The sequence below is a fragment of the Balaenoptera musculus genome, chromosome 15 (assembly GCF_009873245.2).
Source record: "Balaenoptera musculus isolate JJ_BM4_2016_0621 chromosome 15, mBalMus1.pri.v3, whole genome shotgun sequence".
Taxonomy (NCBI): Eukaryota; Metazoa; Chordata; class Mammalia; order Artiodactyla; family Balaenopteridae; genus Balaenoptera; species Balaenoptera musculus.
This window is the reverse complement of record NC_045799.1, coordinates 77988816-78008579: the sequence shown is the minus strand read 5'-3', so window position 1 is coordinate 78008579 and position 19764 is coordinate 77988816. Positions and strand designations below refer to the sequence as shown.

General features: G+C 38.0%; 1 protein-coding gene across 7 annotated transcripts in view; it reads left to right on the top strand.

Annotated features, from left to right (window-relative positions):
• The window catches only part of GTF2I (general transcription factor IIi), a 96608-nt gene that overhangs the window by 25312 nt on the left and 51532 nt on the right, over positions 1-19764 (top strand). For all 7 annotated transcript variants that reach the window (XM_036824349.1, XM_036824346.1, XM_036824345.1 and 4 more), the window contains exons 4-9: positions 2452-2586; positions 4170-4353; positions 4521-4549; positions 7223-7277; positions 7777-7820; positions 16542-16619. In XM_036824349.1, coding sequence (XP_036680244.1) covers positions 2452-2586; positions 4170-4353; positions 4521-4549; positions 7223-7277; positions 7777-7820; positions 16542-16619 — 525 coding nt within the window. The remainder of the gene's footprint in view (positions 1-2451; positions 2587-4169; positions 4354-4520; positions 4550-7222; positions 7278-7776; positions 7821-16541; positions 16620-19764) is intronic.

Below are 19764 nucleotides of genomic sequence, written 5' to 3'. Positions count from 1 at the left end.
GGGGGCCACTCTTCATCGCGGTGCGGGGACCGCTCTTCATCGCGGTGCGCGGGCCTTTCACTATCGCGGCCCCTCCCGTTGCGGGGCACAGGCTCCAGACGCGCAGGCTCAGTAGTTGTGGCTCACGGGCCCAGCCGCTCCGTGGCATGTGGGATCTTCCCAGACCAGGGCTCGAACCCGTGTCCCCTGCATTAGCAGGCAGATTCTCAACCACTGCGCCACCAGGGAAGCCCCCTCAATTGTATTTTTAAAAAACATCCCCTCCACTGTAAAACATCCCCCTCCCCACCCCGTATAATCTTTTAAGCTTTATGGTAGCAATCTATTTAAATTTTTTCCATTATTTCTTATCATTTTGAGAATGTTTAAGACTTTGATTATGTTTATGTATTTAAATTTATATTAATAATGTTGCTTTGATTATGTGTATATCAGTTGCCATCTGTCCTATGAATACTGTAATCAACTGGCAGCTGTGTTTACATTTCCGTTCTCTATACTGTCTTGCTAATGTGGTTCTTCAGTGGTTAGAACTAAGCATTAGGGGAATTGTCCTCAGTTGCAAATTGTAGTCCCTGCCTATTAGTATTCATACTTTTTTTTGTTACCAATAATTTGATGCCACAGAGAATAATCTTTGGATATAATTCTTAAGTTCCTAATATTTGTTTCTATAAATTATTCTGCAGACAAGGATCAATAGTTGTCTTCTGAAACCAAAACAATAGGTGTATGAGTCAGTTTTGTTTTTTAAAATTTATTTATTTATTTATTTTTGGCTGCGTTGCGTCTTCATTGCTGCGCGCAGGCTTTCTCTAGTTGTGGTGGGGGGGGGCTACGCTTCTCGTTGCAGTGGCTTCTCTTGTTGTGGAGCATGGGCTCTAGATGCGTGGGCTTCAGTAGTTGTGGCACGTGGGCTCAGTAGTTGTGGCTCACGGGCTCTAGAGCGCAGGCTCTGTAGTTGTGGCACACAGGCTTAGTTGCTCCGTGGCATGTGGGATCTTCCCGGACCAGGGCCCGAACCCATGTCCCCTGCACTAGCAGGCAGATTCTTAACCACTGTGCCACCAGGGAAGTCCCTATGAGTCAGTTTTAGAAATTCTTTTTTTTTTTTTTTCAGTTTATTTATTATTTATTTATTATTTTATTTTTGGCTGTGTTGGGTCTTCGTTTCTGTGCAAGGGCTTTCTCTAGTTGCGGCAAGCGGGGGCCACTCTTCATCACGATGCGCGGGCCTCTCACTATCGCGGCCTCTCTTGTTGCGGAGCACAGGCTCCAGACGCACAGGCTCAGTAGTTGTGGCTCACGGGCCTAGTTGCTCTGTGGCATGTGGGATCTTCCCAGACCAGGACTTGAACCCGTGTCCCCTGCACTAGCAGGCAGATTCTTAACCACTGTGCCACCAGGGAAGTCCCTATGAGTCACTTTTAGAAATTCTTGGAAAAAAATTCTAAGCTCTCTTCCAGAGTTTTGAAAAGCACTGTCCAATAGAAATAATGTAATGTAGATCACTTAGGTAATTTAAAATTTTCTAATAAAAAGTAAGGAGAAACAAGTAATTCATTTTAGTCGTATTTTAAACTGGTGTCTAAAACATCATTCAACATGTAATCAATATAAAAAATTATCAGTGGGGTATTTTGCACACTGTTTTTTGTACTAAGTCTTCAAAATCTAGTGTATATTGTAAACTTAAAACACATCTTAATTCGGAGTGGTCACATTTCAAGTGCTCAGTAACCACAGGTGTTTAGTGGCTATTGTGTTAAACTTTGCAACAAGAATGTTTTTTGTGGTGATAGTCTTCCCATATTTAAGCTTGTAGTTAGTCTTAAGGTATCTTTCCATTTTAAAACTACTGTTACCTCATTTTTGTAGAATGGTTATAGCTACTCTTATTTCAGAGATAATCACCATTTCTTATCATTTCCATTCAAGTCATTTATGTCTTTTAGGTGTTTATTTTTTATTTTTTTATTTTTTTAAGATTTTATTTATTTTTATTTTTGGCTGCGTTGGGTCTTCGTTGCTGTGTGCGGGCTTTCTCTAGTTGCAGCAAGCAGGGGCTACTCTTTGTTGTGGTGCGCGGGCTTCTCATTGCGGTGGCCTCTCCCGCTTCGGAACACGGCTCTAGGTGCCCGGGCCTCAGCAGTTGCTGCAGGTGGGCTCCAGAGTGCAGGCTCAGTAGTTGTGGCGCACGGGCTTAGTTGCTCCATGACACGTGGGATCTTCCCAGGCCAGGGATCGAACCTGTGTCCCCTGCATTGACAGGTGGGCTCCCACCCACTGCACCACCAGGGAAGCCCCTAGGTGTTTATTTTTAAAGTTCCTCCTCCTCCCTTTCCTTTCTGTCAAATCATAAATGTTAGTATTATGAAAAAATATTCTTAGTAAAAAAATCAAATATTAAGATAATGGATATGGACCTTATATATCATTAATATTTTACAGGTGTTGAAGAAGAAGAAAAGGCTGCAGAGATGCATAAAATGAAATCAACAACGCAGGCAAATCGAATGAATGTAGATGCTGTAGAGATTGAAACACTCAGAAAAACAGTTGAGGACTATTTCTGCTTTTGCTATGGTAGGGTTATACACTTGAATTTTCTAAAAGATATGTTATACAGTTGACTTTTCTAAAGGGCAGATCACATAATTGACTTAACATTCATGTAACATACTGTTACAAATGAATGGGTTAATTCCCAAATATTGGGTTAACATTACAAATGACCTTTCTTTTCTTCTTCTTTTTTTTGGATAAAGTAGATTTTATGGAAATGACCTTACTTTCTAGTTCCAGTTTGTGGGAGCCCAGAAATAAATGTAGCTGTTAGAGGTTTTGTTTTGTTTTTTTTTTTTTTGTTGTTTTTTTTTAAATTTATTTATTTATTTATTTATTTTTGGCTGTGTTGGGTCTTCGTTGCTGCATGCGGGCTTTCTCTAGTTGCGGCGAGTGGGGGCTACTCTTCCTTGCAGTGCGCGGGCTTCTCATTGCAGTGGCTTCTCTTGTTGTGGAGCACGGGCTCTAGGCACACGGGCTTCAGTAGTTGTGGCACACGGGCTCAGTAGTTGTGGCTCGTGGGCTCTAGAGTGCAGGCTCAGTAGTTGTGGCACATGGGCTTAATTGCTCCATGGCATGTGGGATCTTCCCGGGCCAGGGCTCGAACCTGTGTCTCCTGCATTGGCAGGCGGATTCTTAACCACTGTGCCACCAGGGAAGCCCTTTGTTTTGTTTTTAATTAAAGAGCAGTTTTAAGGTTCACAGCAGAATTAAGAGGAGGGTACAGAGATTGCCCACATGACCCTGCCCCGCACATGCATAGCTTCCCCTCTGTCAGCATCCCCACCAGAGAAACTACAGTACACGTCACAGTCACCTAAAGAGGGCTGTTTATGTTTGACGTGTGTGCTGGTCCTGCCAAATCCCAGGGAAAAACCACCTTTTGTTAGTCTAATTATGCAGTAAGCAGGTCTTTTTAAGAATAAGGGGAAGAGGGGGAGGATAATAGGTTGCGCTGTGAGATTTAGGTAAAACTCAACTCTGGGGAATGGAGTTTCTAGCATGTGTGGGCTCACTGATACACACAGACAGCTGACAGGATATATTCATTTGTGAATGTAGCGTGTGTTTATCTAATAAGTTTTCAATGAGAATATTAGCCAAAAACTGCCTGGTATGTTATGGTAACAGTTGGGTTTGTCAGGGTTCCATGTTCTGAGGCTGAATTGCATATGAAAAGATTGTGTTATACCAGGGTGGGGCCATTGTTCCTTTCCTTTTGTGTGGGTTTTATGTAAGTGTTTTATATCTTTTTCATTTTGGCCTTTTGAATTCATTTCAGGTTTAGACTTCTGCTAACATGGGAATAGGGCCCTATAGTATTTGAAAGTAGTTTTGAAATCAGATATTACAAAAATATGAATGCCAGGGAATTCCCCGGTGGCCTAGTGGTTAGGATTTCGGGCTTTCACTGTTGTGGCCTGGGTTCAATCCCTGGTTGGGGAACTGAGATCCTGTAAGCCGCGTGGCCAAAAAAAAAAACAAAAAAACCCCACGAATACCATCTATTAAGCCATGATAACTAATGTTGGTTTAGTTTTTTCAAATCTTACCATTTAATGATTATCCTTTTTTTTTACCTCATCCCTATCTCTTAACCTCAGGGAAAGCTTTGGGCAAATCAACAGTGGTACCTGTCCCATATGAAAAGATGCTACGAGATCAGTCAGCTGTGGTGGTTCAGGGGCTTCCAGAAGGAGTATCCTTTAAACACCCTGAAAACTATGATCTTGCAACCCTGAAGTGGATTTTGGAGAACAAAGCAGGGATTTCATTTATCATTAAGAGGTGAAGTACTTTTTCCCTTGCCCTCAACAGTTTATTCCCATAAAGTTGAATATTTAAGTTATGTTAATATGTTCTTAAAATTCTTGTTTACTGTAGAAGTCATTTAAATTTATGCTTTATGATAATTTTGTGTATTTACGTATAGTTTTTGTTTTGTTTTAATGCAGACCTTTCCTAGAGCCAAAGAAGCTCCTAGGTAAGTGATTGTTTTGCTTACATGATAACAGGATGGGTTCCTAAACCTGTTGTGTCAAATTTAATACATTTTAATGATTTCTCCTTTATTTTCTTTGAGAATATGTTGTAAGGCATTTTGGAGTGGAGTGTTATGGTGTTTATATAAACCAGTGAAAAGTCATCGAGCTGAAAAACCAGAGACTTGTTTTTTGTTTTCAACTCAGCTGCTTGCTTTATGATGTATTCAAGGTTTTATGTTTGCAATGTGTAAGGTCATATCCTGGATCTGCCCTCATTTCCCAGAATTATGAGTGATTTAATTTACATAGTGTTCACTGAGCAGGCACGGAACTATTGGGCATAAGATTGGGTGAGGAGGGGATACAAAACCATGTATAAGCATTAAAGCTTTTTAGTGCTGGTAGTCTAGTGGTGGAGATAAAAACCCGTAAAGTCACACAAGAAGAGCACAGCGTACACATTGTAGGAATGGTTAGTGGAGGTTCGTTGGAGGAAGCCCAGGAAGATGTTTATGAGGAAGAGGGCATTAAGATGGGTCCTTGAAGAAAGAAGAGGATTTCAATAGGACTTCCTTCTGGGAAGGCCAGACATTCCATTTGAAGGGAAAAGGGATATTTAGAAGACTAGTACCCTTTGGAGCCAGGGTTATTTGAGACTTTTAAAAGGAAATAACCGTTGTCATTGGCAACCCCTTAAGCAACGTAAACATGAAAGGGCAAAATAATATATAGACACCCAAGTGTGTATTGTTTTCTGATAAGTAACCTTTGTTATTCTCACGATGATAAAAAGATTAATATTTTAGAAACTTTGTTGAGGTATAGTTGACATGCCATAAAGTTCATACATTTTAAGTATATAGTCCCTGTAGTATATGGAATTGCTTTGGCAACTTAGTTGACCCTGTTTATTTCTGGACTTTGTACAGTGAGTCATGTTGTATGTAAATCAAGATAGTTTACTTCGCAATCTGAATGCTTTTTATTTTTTAATTTTGTTGCTCTGGCAAGGATGTCCAATGCAGTATTGAGTAGAAGTGGCCGTAGCATACATCGCCTTGTTCTTGATACTAGGTGGAAGGCATTCAGGCTTTCACCCTTATGATGTTAGCTGTTGGTTTTTGTATATGCCCGTTTTAAGATTGAGAAAGTGTAGATTTATTTGTCATATTTAAATTAAAATTCACTTTTTCGTGATCAGTATTTTTTTCCCTGAAGTACTCTAAGTATACTAAGTAAACTAAGTATCCTTAGTTTGCTATTCGTATTTTATGAGGTCTTTGATTCTAGAAACTTGTTCTGAAACATTGGGGCCTGGTGGTTAATTAAAGAATATTTCTATAGGGTGTTTTATAATAATGAGTTATCCAAGTGGGTGGGTTTGTATGACTCAGCTCTTTTGCCGTACCAGCTTTCAAAGTAATTGAAAAGTTGCGATTGTAATGGGATTGTATTTTCCAGTGTAAAAATTTTTTAACAGGCTTATTGAGATACAATTGACATACAATAAACTACACTTATTTAAAGTGTACAGTTAAGTTTTGACACATGAATATTCTGTGAAAACCATCACTGCAATCAGGGTAATGAAACGTCCTTCACCCACAGGCTTCCTCACACCCCTTGGTAATTCTTCTTTTCTTCTCTCTGCCTCGTCCCCAGGCAATCACTCATCTTTTTGTCATCAGCATAGATGTGTCTGCATTTCCTAGGTTTTTTTTTTTAACAGAAATGGAATCTTATAGTATGTACTCTTTTTTTGTTTGTTTGTTTTGCTTCTTGTTGTGCGATTTATCCATGTTTCATGTATCGGTAGTTATTTTTTTTATTGCTGATTAGTGTTCCATTGTATAGATATACCACAATTTATTTACTCATTCTCTTGCCCATGAATATTTGGGTTTCCATTTCTTGGCTGTTATAAAGAAAGCCACTATGATATTTGAGGGCAGGTTTTTATGTGGGCATATATTTTCATTTCTCTTGGGTAAATACCTGAAAGGGAATAGTGAGATCATATGGTAGATAGTTACATATTTACCTTTTTAAGACACTGACAAACTGGCTTTCAATGTGGTTGTTCCAGTTTACGCTCCCAGCAGCAGTGTGTGAATTCTAGTTGTTCTACATCTTTGTCACCATTTGGGCGGGGGTGGGGGGGGTCCGTCTTTCCTTTTTTATTTTCACAAACATAAAATTCCCTATTTTATGTTGTGTAATTCAGTGGGTTTTAGGATATTTATAAGACGTACAGCTATCACCCTGTCTCATCCCCTCAAGAAGAACACTGTACCTGTTAGCAGTTACTGTTTCCCGGTGCTTCTGATCCAGATCTACTCTTAATAGAAATCTGGCATCATTTATACATCGGTATTGTCTTATTCAGGAATAGTGTATTGGTGTATTTGTTTCACTGATAAGAATAAGAGCTTTCCCATTAAAGGGAGGGTTCTGGAGGGTTGAGGGGATAAAAGCTGTTAGGTGATTATCATCCCTAATTATCTTCCTTACAGGGGAGAACGAAGGACACTCTTAAACTAACACCATACTCATTCTGATGACCCAGAGCTGTGAACTCCCTTCCCCAGGTCATTCTGTATTTAGGACCTTTGGAAATATTAGTCATACTTCAAGTATTGGAAAAATCTAAATCTAATTTTTTTTGTATATAGGTGGTCGAGTGACGGTAACAGATGCTGAAAGGTCAATGCTATCTCCAGGTGGAAGGTAAAGCATATCTCATTAGTACTAATGAACCTCTACACCTCAGCAAGTTTTAGTGTTTAGATTATTGAGGTATTAGAATATTAAAAAGCCCCGTGTCACACATCTTGATGTTTAATAATGCAGTTGAATCCTTTGGAGGTCCTGTGAAAATGCACTTTTTAACTTAGTAGTTTTGAATGGTAATAGTTCCTGTGTGAAGCTGATGTGATTGGTCTGATGACCACATTGTGAATAGGAAGACCTTATAGTAAGATGGGATTTGCTACTCGGTGTTGTTTTATTATACTTTTCCCTCCCATATGGTTGATTGGAATTAAAGTACTAAATTCAGTTGACAGGTTATTTATGCAAGAAATAAATATGTAAATTTTAAAGTGAGTCAGTTTTGCATTGAGCTTGGTCAGGTGAATGAGTTTATACAGTGAGATCCGGGGCATCTGAGCACCGTGTGAGTGGCCCTCACAATGCAGTGCTTCATCAGGGCTTCTTTTCCTTTCAGTTGTGGCTCCATCAAAGTGAAAACTGAACCCACAGAAGATTCTGGTATGTACTTGTGCTTTTAGACTCAATTATGAAATGTAAGAAGCCTTTTCCTTAATGTAGAAGGTTGTATTTTGACTCATTACTTATTGCTTTGGTGAGAAGTAGACAGAACAAATTTATTCCAAAGGCGACGTTGTTAATGTTACTATATTATTCTAAAACCCCAAGATAGTAATTTGTTTGACAAAGTGGTAGCTAGAAATTCATTACAAATTACACATTTATAGACAAAATTTATTAATAGTTTTTTCCAATTACACAGGAATAATAATAATAAATGTCATCTAGTCCTATAGTGCTTTTTACAAAAATCAATATAATATCGTCTTGACTCTGCCTTTTCCCATTGCATTCCCATTTTTTTTACTCCCCAGGGAAACTGTCTTTAACTGTAAGCTGTTTTTGGTATTTAATTCTTTATTTTCATTTTTATTATTTATTTATTTAAAAAATTTTTATTAGAGTATAGTTGATTTACAGTGTTAGTTTTAGGTGTACAGCAAAGTGAATCAGTTATACGTACACATATATCCACTCTTCTATAGATTTTTTTTTTTTTTTTTTTTTGGCTTTGTTGGGTCTTAGTTGCGGCATGCAGGATCTTTTTTGTTGAGGTGTGCAGGCTTTTCATGGTGGCATACGGGTTTTTTTTTTTTTTTTTTCCCTCTGTCTCTCTAGTTGTGTGTGGGCTCTAGTTTGCCGCATGCGAGCTCGGTAGTTGTTTCACATGGCCTTAGTTGCCCAACCAGGGATGGAACCCGCATCCCCTGCATTGGAAGGCAGATTCTTTACCACTGGACCACTAGGGAAGTCCCTTTTTTTTTTAGATTCTTTTCCCATATTTAGATTCTTCCCCATTACAAAGTATTGCTTAGTAATTCCTTATTTTTAAATGTCATTCTCATACTATTTCATATGGTTTTCTTTTTATAAATTTATTTACTTTATTTATTTATTTTTGGCTGCATTGGGTCTTTGTTGCTGTGTGCGGGCTTTCTCTAGTTGCGGCGAGTGGGGGCTACTCTTCATTGTGATGCGTGGGCTTCTCATTGCGGTGGCTTCTCTTGTTGTGGAGCACGGGCTCTAGGCGCGTGGGCTTCGGTAGTTGTGGCGCGCGGACTCAGTAGTTGTGGCTTGTGGGCTCTAGAGTGCAGGCTTAGTAGTTGTGGCGCACGGGCTTAGTTGCTCCGCGGCATGTGGGATCTTCCCGGACCAGGGCTCGAACCCGTGTCCCCTGCACTGACAGGCAGATTCTTAACCACTGCGCCACCAGGGAAGTCCTGTGGCTTTTCTTTTCTTAATGATGTCCTTCGAAGCCTAGAAGTTTTTAATTTTGATCCAGTTTTCCAAGTTTTTCTTCTGTCACTTGTGCCTTTGGTGTTACATCTAGAAAATCTTTGCCCAACCTAAAGTCATAACGATTTTTATACTTAGGCTTTCTTCCTGAATTTATAGTTTTAACTCTTATATTTCGGTCTAAGAGCAATTTTCAGTTAATTTTTGTGCATGTTGTGATGTAAGGGTCTAAATTTATCATTTATCACACTTATCATGTAAATATCCTGTTGTCCGAGCATCATTTGTGAAAAGATACTTTCTCCATTGGATTGCCTTATTGGCATGTTTGTCAAAAATCAATTGACCAAGTTTACTTCTGCACATTCAACTGTATTCCACTGAACTCTAATGCCTATTCTTAGGCCAGTACCATACTGTATTTCATATAGGTTTTTTTTTTAAATTTATTTACTTTTTATTTTATTTATTTTTGGCTGCATTGGGTCTTCATTGCTGCACGCAGGCTTTCCGTAGTCGTGGCAAGCGGGGGCCACTCTTTGTTGCGGTGCACTGTCTTCTCATTGCGGTGGCTTCTCTTTTTGCAGAACACGGAGCTCTAGGCACGCGGGCTTCAGTAGTTGTGGCACGTAGGCTCAGTAGTTGTGGCTCATGGGCTCTAGAGCGCAGGCTCAGTAGTTGTAGCGCACGGGCTTAGTCACTTCGCGGCATGTGGGATCTTCCTAGACCAGGGCTCGAACCCGTGTCCCCTGCATTGGCAGGCTGATTCTTAACCACTGTGCCACCAGGGAAGCCCTTCATGTAGTTTTAAGGTTTGGGTTTTTTTGTTGCCTATTAACGTGGAAAATGAGAATATAATTACTTTACCACTTGTTTCCAATACTTCTTCCCTTTTCCCCACTTTTATCATAGAGGTAAATTGATTTTTACCATTCAGTTTCCTTTAGAACTGAGCATTGTCTTGGATATTTTACTTAATGTTTGCATTCTTGCCATGTTCCATTTCTAAGGCAGAGTATTTTTGCTTATTTTAAAAACATACAGGTCTTCCTGACTTGATTACAATTTTATTGTAATAATTTATTGTTATTCTGGTTCTATGATAAGAGTCAGAATGAAAGCAACTTCATCTTTTAAAAATAATATATAATTTTTAAAGGTCATCATATTATTACTAGGGATATATTTTTAAATTAGTCTTGGTGATTGGTAAGGAAAAAATGGATTTTTACGGCTTTTTCTTACTAAAGGCACATATAAACTGTGATGTCTCCTGTTCGACCTCTTGCAGAGGATGGATGCCAATTGGTATTACGTTGTGTTACATCTGATTCTCACTGTTGCAGGGCCTGTCACTGTGGGGCTTTTGCTGTACTCTCAGATGACTTCAGAAATTACCTTATACAGTGAGTTTCAGATTTAGAGTTCATCTAGGAACATGAGGATGATTTTATTAGAAAATCTCTTAATTCACTTATGTTATTGAACTAATTACAAATAATATATCATTTAGGTAGATGATGAAAGGCAGCAGAAATTCTTAACATGATTGGGTGGAATATTATGTATAATTGTAAATGCCACCCCCTCATTGTGTTTAATAGTGAAGCACAAGAAGCACTCCTCGTAAGACACTAGCACATTCTCATGTTTCTTACCAGTGTTCCAGATGTCCAAACCATTACAAATAACAGTAAGTAATTAGAAAATGCAGGGTACCATTAACTTTTACAGGTGTTAAGATTATGTATACAGAACACTAAAGAGAATCAACTAGAAAACTACTAAAAACAAAACATCCATAATCTATTCTACTTCAAGAAGTGTTAAAAAGTCTGCAGATAATAACAACTTAGATTAAAAATGATTGAAAAAAAATTTAATAATCCTTTGAAAGCTTTCTAAGCAATAAAATTTGACTAAAGAAAAATTCTAAAAATTTTGTATGGCAAAATCAGCCAAAATGTATCAAAAGACATGTAAGAAACAGGGAATGGCTATTTGCAAGACAAATGAGAAAGGGTTGTTTTACTTGACTTAGAAAGAGCTAATCCAAGAAATAAATGACCAAAGATTCAAGAGAAAATGCTCAGTTTAGTTAAAGAAATGGAGATTAAAATCCAAGAAAGATAAAGTTTTGCACTCAGCAGATTGGCAGACATTAAATTCTGTTTATACCCAGTCTCAGTAATGGTGTAGAGAAACAGGCAGTTTTAAAAATTCTGGATGTGTGTAATAATTATTGCTGTCTTATGGAAGATACTTCGGTAATATCTCTCATTTGGAGATGCACATGTTCTTTGACCCATTGCTGCTTTGCAAAAAGAGCAATTAACCCACAGCTCCATTAGTGAATTCTGTGTTGTCTTTGAACACAGTGAGGCCATAGGTCTGTATCCACTGATGCACAAGTATCTATAAGACAGACTACTTGTTAGCTAGAGAAAAGCTAGATGTGATGAAAGAAATGAATAATATTGTAATGCCTTAAACTTTTTATTTAAAAATGTTACATTTTGAAATTATTGCAAGCTAATAAAAAACCTGCATGTATAATATAAGGATCTTTTTCCTGTACCATTTGACAGTAAGTTGCCAATGTGATACCCTATCTTTTTTTTTTTGGTGGGGAGGGAAAAGCAAGAAGACCAGGTGTGTTTAGTGTGCAGCAAGGACACCAGGGATCTTTCCCGAAGCAGTGTCTCCCCATCACTCTTTTAGCTACTTCAGCGTGTGATTCTTAGAAGCAAGGATATTGTCCCACATTACTACAATATAATCATCAAAATAAGGAAGATAAATTACTCCTAATTCTCAAACCCTTTTCAAGTTTTGGGTTTGTTGGTTTGTTTGCTTTCCCATTAATGGCTTCTTCAGCTTTCTCAGGCTTTTCTGGTCTATGACCATGACACTTCTGAAGGAAGTGTCTGATATTTCCTCATGATTAGATTCATGTAATGCGATTTTTGCAAAAATAGCACAGAAACGATGCCGTGTTTTTTTTTTTCTCCTTTCATATCAGGTGGAAGTTGTTTTCTATTTATCCCTTTACTGAAGTTATTATTTATGTGACCAGAGTTAGTTTTTCTAGGCTTCTCCACTGTAATTTCTTTATATTAATTGTATTTCCTTTGTAATTATTATATTCATGGGAGTTTCTCTGAGACTATGGAAATATATACCACTCATCAAACTTCCACTTAAAATTAATTCATTTATATTAGAGTACACTATTTCTATTTTATAGTATATTTCTGTTTTATTCAGTGTATTACAATTCATTATTATCATTATTTATTTTGATTTGCAAATAGTCCTTGCTTTGGCCATTGGGAACCACTTCAAGATGTCCCCCGTGTCCTTTCCTTGTGTTGTTTGTAAATATCCCCATCGTTTTTAGAGAACTTTTAATTTTTTGCTAAGCAAGGTTGTTAGGGTTCATCTTATTCTTTCCCTAATCCAGCACTAGAGTCAGCCGTGGTTCCTCACTGTGGAGAGTGTTATTTATTAAGAAATCATAACCTAGGTGCTAGATGTTCTTATTGCAGTTGGGATGTCATTGCTTCTAAGTGGACAAAGCTAGGGTATCTGTTTATTTGTATTTACATACACATAATTATATACATATGTACCTCCATTTACATCTATGTTTTTTCATGCCCATATCTTCAGTTCCACTCTTGAGACCCCAAGGTTTTTTCCCTCCCTTTCCTAGAGAGTATTCTTTGTCACAGTTAGAATCATAGCAGCCAGATAGTCTCAGTATGTTTACGTACTTCGTTTAAGCCATGTCTTATTGCCAGCCTCCTTGCCTTGCTGACACTTTGACACCCTTCGTTGGGCTGTCACCACTCATGCTTGTCCCCCATTTGTCTCAGTCTCCCAGACCTGTTACTCAGTTTCCTCTTACCCCTCATATAAATAGTCTCATTCTGCTACCCTGCTTTGGACCATCAAACCTCCTCGATGCAGCTGCCTATCTTGGTCAGCGTAATCTAGCGGCATTTGGAATGAATTGTTGGGATAGGGAGAAAGATAATTCTGTGTGTATGAGTATATGTGAGTGAATGAATGAGACTTTTTATGTATGTTATTTTTAGGGAGGTCTGCAAGACAGGCAGTGTTGAATTCTCCTTTTTGGGAGTAAGTATTTGAATCTATTGCTCTGTTTCTTTTACAGAAGTTTTTTTCTTTCCCTCCTTTTTTCCATGTCACAGGAAATTTCAATTTTCGGTTTAGTTTTTAGTTTATTGTGCTGAAATCACCGTTTCGCAAATCTTCTTCCCTTTATTTATATATTCCTCTTCTGAATAGTTTGCATCCAAAAATAAATATGCGGACTGGAGAGAAATCATATTTTTGGAATTCTTTATACATCTTAAGTATAGATAAAATAGTACACATCACTATCATAGAGGTTTATTTTTTCTGCCTTACACTTTGTCTTTTTTTTTTTAATTAATTAATTAATTTTATTTTATTTTTGGCTGTGTTGGGTCTTTGTTTCTGTGCGAGGGCTTTCTCTAGTTGTGGCGACCGGGAGCCACTCTTAATCGCGGTGCGTGGGCCTCTCACTATCGCGCCTCTCTTGTTGCGGAGCACAGGCTCCAGACGCGCAGGCTCAGTAGTTGTGGCTCACGGGCCCAGTTGCTCCGCAGCATGTGGGATCTTCCCAGACCAGGGCTCGAACCCGTGTCCCCTGCATTGGCAGGCAGATTCTCAACCACTGTGCCACCAGGAAAGCCCCTACACTTTGTCTTTATATTCTTTTGTGTGTATGGGTGTGTCTTAACTTTTCTTGCAGTTTCTTTTAAAATTTCCATTTTATTTTATTTTTTATATTTCTTGGGCATAACAGTTGTGGTCTGTTTAGGAGAAAACAGCCATACCAGTTATTTGAACCATACCAGTTATTGTTATGGAAAAAATTTACAGATTAATTAGTTGTAATAAAAAGGACTATATACTGAGGTATCATGTAAGTAATGACTCAAGGAATTGGCTGCCACCCCTAAAACTTCGATTCCGATTTCTAAGGTGGGATGCTATTTGGATGGTAAAGGTGTATGTGGGGGACATGTTGAAACTGGTTCTGGTTGTGTTGGAAAACTTGTAAGGTGGATCCAGATGTTGCTATGGGAAGGGTCTGCTTTCACTAGCTTAAAGGAATATACCAAGGAGTGAGTGACCCTGATGGGAACAGGATGCAGCAAGCCAAAAGAAAGGCACAAGTCCCTTTTCTCTCTTCTAGCCTTGTAGCCTCCGTCCTCTATTCCCTTGTGGCAGAGATTCTCAAGCAACCAACTGGTTTGCAGTCCATGCTTCAGAAGAGTCTAAGAGGGCAGGCCTGGACCTGAGACAGCAGCTCAGTGACTCACACAGGCTACCCCTTTGGCTGCTCGGCATCCGCACACACCTCCGCATATTTAAACCTTCACGTAACAACTAAACAACGGTCCCATCTGACGGGATGCAACTTTCCCTTCCTACAGAGGGAACCATTTTCGCCCTCTCCTCACAACGAGGAGATAAAATGTCCCAATAGTCATGGTACCCGTCTCTGGGAGACTAATTTACTGCCCAGTCATGGGCTATGTTAATTACTCCTCAAATATACCCCCAACCTATCTAACCGGCAAAGGAAACCTCCAACAAAATTTTTGTAAAATAATAATGGGAAGGATAAGAGAGAACAGTTAATATAACCAAATATATAATATTTACAGAAACACACATACTCCTAACAAGGAAGAAAACATGCAGTGTCCCCATTTCTGCAGCTTGTCACAAAAATTCATACCTTTCTTAATTCATTACGCATTATATTATGTTTTCTTTGCCTTCAGCCAGGACCCTATCCGGGAAGGTTCTTTACCTGGTTGAGGTGACCCAAACCTTCATTCCGCAATGGATCTGCCTTTTTTGTTTGCTTTGATTTTCTATTAACTTCTGCTAATGAGCATGGAAGTACTAGCCACCCCACAGAATCCCAGGGTTTCCAGACAAGTTCCCTACCACCATCTTCTGGCAGCAAACTAACCTTCCATTGGTGATTGCTGTCCATAGAGTAACCCCCTCCTTTGCTTGTGGCTTCAGGGACAAATGTCCTTCAGTGTATCAAGCTAACTCTCTTTTTGAAGTATTTCTTCAGTTGAGAATACTCTGTACAAACTTTCTAAAGTCACATAGCACCAGCTCAATATTAAGTCCATGATGGGACTGGTATGATTATAGCTGATATCTTAGTCTGAACTGTGTACATACACCCATCCACTGTTGATTTCTTAAACTTGTCTGAGAGTATCATCTACTCCTGACATGGCAGATGAGAAAGAGAGAGAGTAGGAACTGCAACCATTTGGTGAAATCAGCATTTCATTTCTGAAAGCCCCTCCTGTGAAACCCTTTGAGGCTCCCCAGCCAAGGGCTCTTTGTTTTTGAATATATGGGGAATATGTCTTTATTAAGAATTCATTAAAGAATTTGTTAAGAATCTTCTTTCTTAAAACTTTTAATTGAAGTATAATGTATGCAAAGTATAAGTGTATATGTGCTCAATAAATAAAAAGTACACACTCCTGTAACCTAACACTTATGGATACAGAACATTAATAACACCCCAAGAAGGTCTTCTCCTTCCCCCTCTCATTACTCTTCTCCCAAAATCAACTACTTGCTTGAGTGTTTTTTTTTTAACCTAAGGCTTGTGCATTTTAATTTTTCTTCAACTTTCTTGAGGGATAATTGACATTACTTGAATTTTAAACACATAAATTTCTTTTCTCTAATTTTGACCTTCCTCTACATGGAATTGTAAAATATGCACTCATTTATATCTGGCCACAAAGGTGTACTTCAAATTATTTATCCTCATTGTGGGCAAAGTGTTATGCTGAAAGGTATGATTTGTTACCCTTGTTAAAAAAGAGATATATTAAGAGGGGGGAAAAAATTAATGTGTCTCATTATTAAAATGGTTATGCCATATTTACTCTGGAATAGTGAGTTATTAAAATTCATGTTTGCAGGTGATTTTCAGTGATTTATAAAAATATTTTTAATATTGAGTGAAAATAGAGTGTGACTAATTTTCTTTAATTGCAAAGATCAGAACTTGTCAGAGAACAAATTTAGGATTAAATAATCCCAGAATATTAGTAGTGTGGTTAAAACTACTACACTAGTAGTTGGTAGTACTATTAGTACTACCACTAGCACTACTAGTAATAGTAGTCTAGGTTGGGTTTTAGGTTATTTTTGTCCCCCTGGCGCCTAGCAAACTTTTGTCTTTTGAAAGCCTTTAAAATATGTATGCATTATTCTGCATTATTAGGAGGGCAGAAGGGATTTCCCTATACTGTCTGAATGCCCTGAAGTGTAATTATATAATTTAATTTAAAAAAATAATTTAATTTGTTTTTACAGGCATTTCTCTGGAAATGGCAGCTGTGACAGTAAAGGAAGAATCAGAAGATCCTGATTACTATCAATATAACATTCAAGGTAATACTGTTTAATGCAATTTTTCTTTCCAGAAGTTATCGGTGGTTGAAATTAAAATTCGTTAATTGCCCGAATTCCTTAGATACTATTTTATGGATTGGTCCTTTGGTCCTTGACTAGCATGTATACTTGTAATTTATCACTGGAATAAAATAAATTTCAAAAATGGGGCACTAAAATAAACTCAGTTTACAGGGAAAATGTTAAATAATCATTAATATTCTTAAAAGGACAAGCAAAAGTTGTGGCACAATTTAGAATTCAGTTTGAATTTTCAGTTATTTGCAAGGCATAAGAGGTCTTCTAAACGTTTAATATCTCTATTTGTGCAGTAAAAATAACTGCATTATCACTATGTTAAAAATCTATAAAAGATAAGACATTAATTTTAGGTATTTATCATCTTGTTCTGTAGCTGCTTGATTATCAAGAGGGAATTAAAGGTCATAATTTCACAATGCAGTTTGCTTTTATGCTTTGATGGGTTTTAGTTTAGAAGAACATCTATAGTTCATGGTAAGTTTAATTTTTATAGATGCATAAAGTACATTAAACATTTAAAGTATAAGATCTGATTGGTTTTATGTATATACCCATAAAACTATCTTCACTGCAGTCAAGATAAAGAAATGTCCATAACCCTCAAGTTCCCTTGAGTCTCTTTGTAATTCACAGCCCTCCCCAGCCAACCACCGATCTGTTTTCTATCATTTTAGATTAGTTTGCATTTTTAAGAAATGTATGTAAATGGAATCATCATAAAGTATGTACTGTTTTCTTGGGGTGGGGAGCTATGACTTCTTAAATTCCACATAATTGTTTTGAAATTTCATCCATAGTGTGGCATATATTGATGGCAAATTCCATTTTATTGCTATTATTCCATTGTTCGGCTGTACCACAATTTGTTTATCCCTCTGTCTATTGATGGACATTTTGGTTGTTTCCAGTTTGGGGCTATTAAAAGTAAAGGTGCTGAAACATTTGTTTGGAAATACGCCTTCATTTCTCTTGAGTAGATCCCTAGAACTGGAATAGCTGAGATATATGGTAGGTATTTAAGCTGTTTTCCACTGTGCTTTTACTATTGTACATTTCCATAAGCGGGGACAATAGTTCTAGTGGCTCCACATCCTTATCAGCACTATGGTCCGCATTATTATTTTTAGCCACTTCAGTGGATGTCTTATGATACCTCTTTTTGGTTTTAATGTGCCTTTGCCTAATAGGTTTAGTTCATTTAAAAAGATAAGGCTCTATCAGTTCTGGAGTATTATAAAAAAGTTATGAATAAATTTGTTCTGTTTGTAATCATGTGAATATCTGTATATAGATAGTTGAATTTCATAACTTTTATCTGTCAGATTTGAATATTTTATTGCTTGTGATGTTAGTAATCACATGGCTAAAAGGTTGGGATAATTCTGAGGATTTTTAATTAAAAAGTTAAAAATTTGGGAAATATTTAGCCTTTATAGCAGTTGTTGGTACCTTACTAACATATATTTAATAAATACTGTTTAATAAAATCTTTTTAGCACATTATATTTAATTTTTAAAATAAAATGTCTGCCTTTATCTTTGGTATTGCCTTTTTTAGCTTTGCTATTACTAGGCAGGATTATAGAAGCTTTTTTTTCCCCCTTTGAAATAGGGAGTGTGAGTGATTTTGTGATGTGATTTGCAAATAGGTTAATTTGATGGTGTCCAACTTAGTGCTTTTTTTTTTTTTTTTCTTATATGAGTTGTGCTTAAGTATCATAGCTAAGAAATCTTGGTCTGACCCAGTGTCACAAAGATTTTCTTCTGTGTCGTATAAAAGTTTTCATAGTTGTACATTTAGGTCTGTGATTGGTTTAGACCTAATTTTTGTATAGTGTGCAGAATACCAGGTTCAAACTTAAGGCATACAGATATCCAGTTTTTCCAGTACCTTTTGTTGAAATGACTGTTCTTTTTTTTGTTTTGTTTATTTTTGGCTGCGTTGGCGGGCTTTCTCTAGTTGTGGCGAGTGGGGGCTTACTCTTCATTGCGGTCTGCGGGCTTCTCATTGGGGTGGCTTCTCTTGTTGCAGAGCACGGGCTCTAGGCTCTTGGGCTTCAGTAGTTGTGGCGCACAGGCTTCAGTAGCTGTGGCTCGCGGGCTCTAGAGCACAGGCTCAGTAGTTGTGGCGCACAGGCTCAGTAGTTGTGGTGCACAGGCTTAGTTGCTCCGCAGCATGTGGGATCTTCCCAGACCAGGGCTCGAACCCGTATCCCCTGCATTGGCAGGCAGATTCTTAACCACTGCGCCACCAGGGAAGCCCAACGACTGTTCTTTTTCTATTGCATTACCTTTACATCTCTGTCAGTTTTCTCAAGTATATTCTGTTACATTGATCTGTTTCTATGTTTTTCCAAAATTACATTGTCTTGAGGACTATAGTTTATATAATAAGTCTTAAAATCAGATTGTGAGAGTCCACCAAAATTATTCTTTTTCAACATTATTTTGCCTATTTTAGCTCCTTTTCCTTTTCATATAAATTTTTAAAATCAGCTTATTGATTTGTTCAAAAAGCCCTGAGGAGACTTTTTTTTTTTTAAGATTTTTTTTTTTTAAATTATTTTATTTTTGGCTGAGTTGGGTCTTTGTTGCCTCGCACAGGCTTCTCTAGTTGCGGCGAGCAGGGCTGCTCTTTGTTGCAGTGCGTGGGCTTCTCACTGCGGTGGCTTCTCTTGTTGCAGAGCATGGGCTCTAGGCACGCAGGCTTCAGTAGTTGTGGCACATGGGCTTAGTTGCTCCACGACATGTGGGATCTTCCCGGACTAGGGCTCAAACCAGTGTCCCTTGCCAATGCAAGGCAGGTGGATTCTTAACCACTGCGCCACCAGGGAAGCCCAAGATTTATTTTTTTATTTTTTAATTCTTTTTGATGTGGACCATTTTTAAAGTCTTTATTGAATTTGTTACAGTATTGCTTCTGTTTTATGTTTTGTTTTTTTGGCCGGAGGCATGTGGGATCTTCTTACCTCCCCAACCAGGGATCAAACCCGCACCCCCTGCATTGGAAGGCGAAGTCTTAACTACTGGACCACCAGGAAAGTCCTTCTCCCTTCCCCCCCGTGGGGATTTTGATGGAGATTGTGCTGAATCTATAGACTAA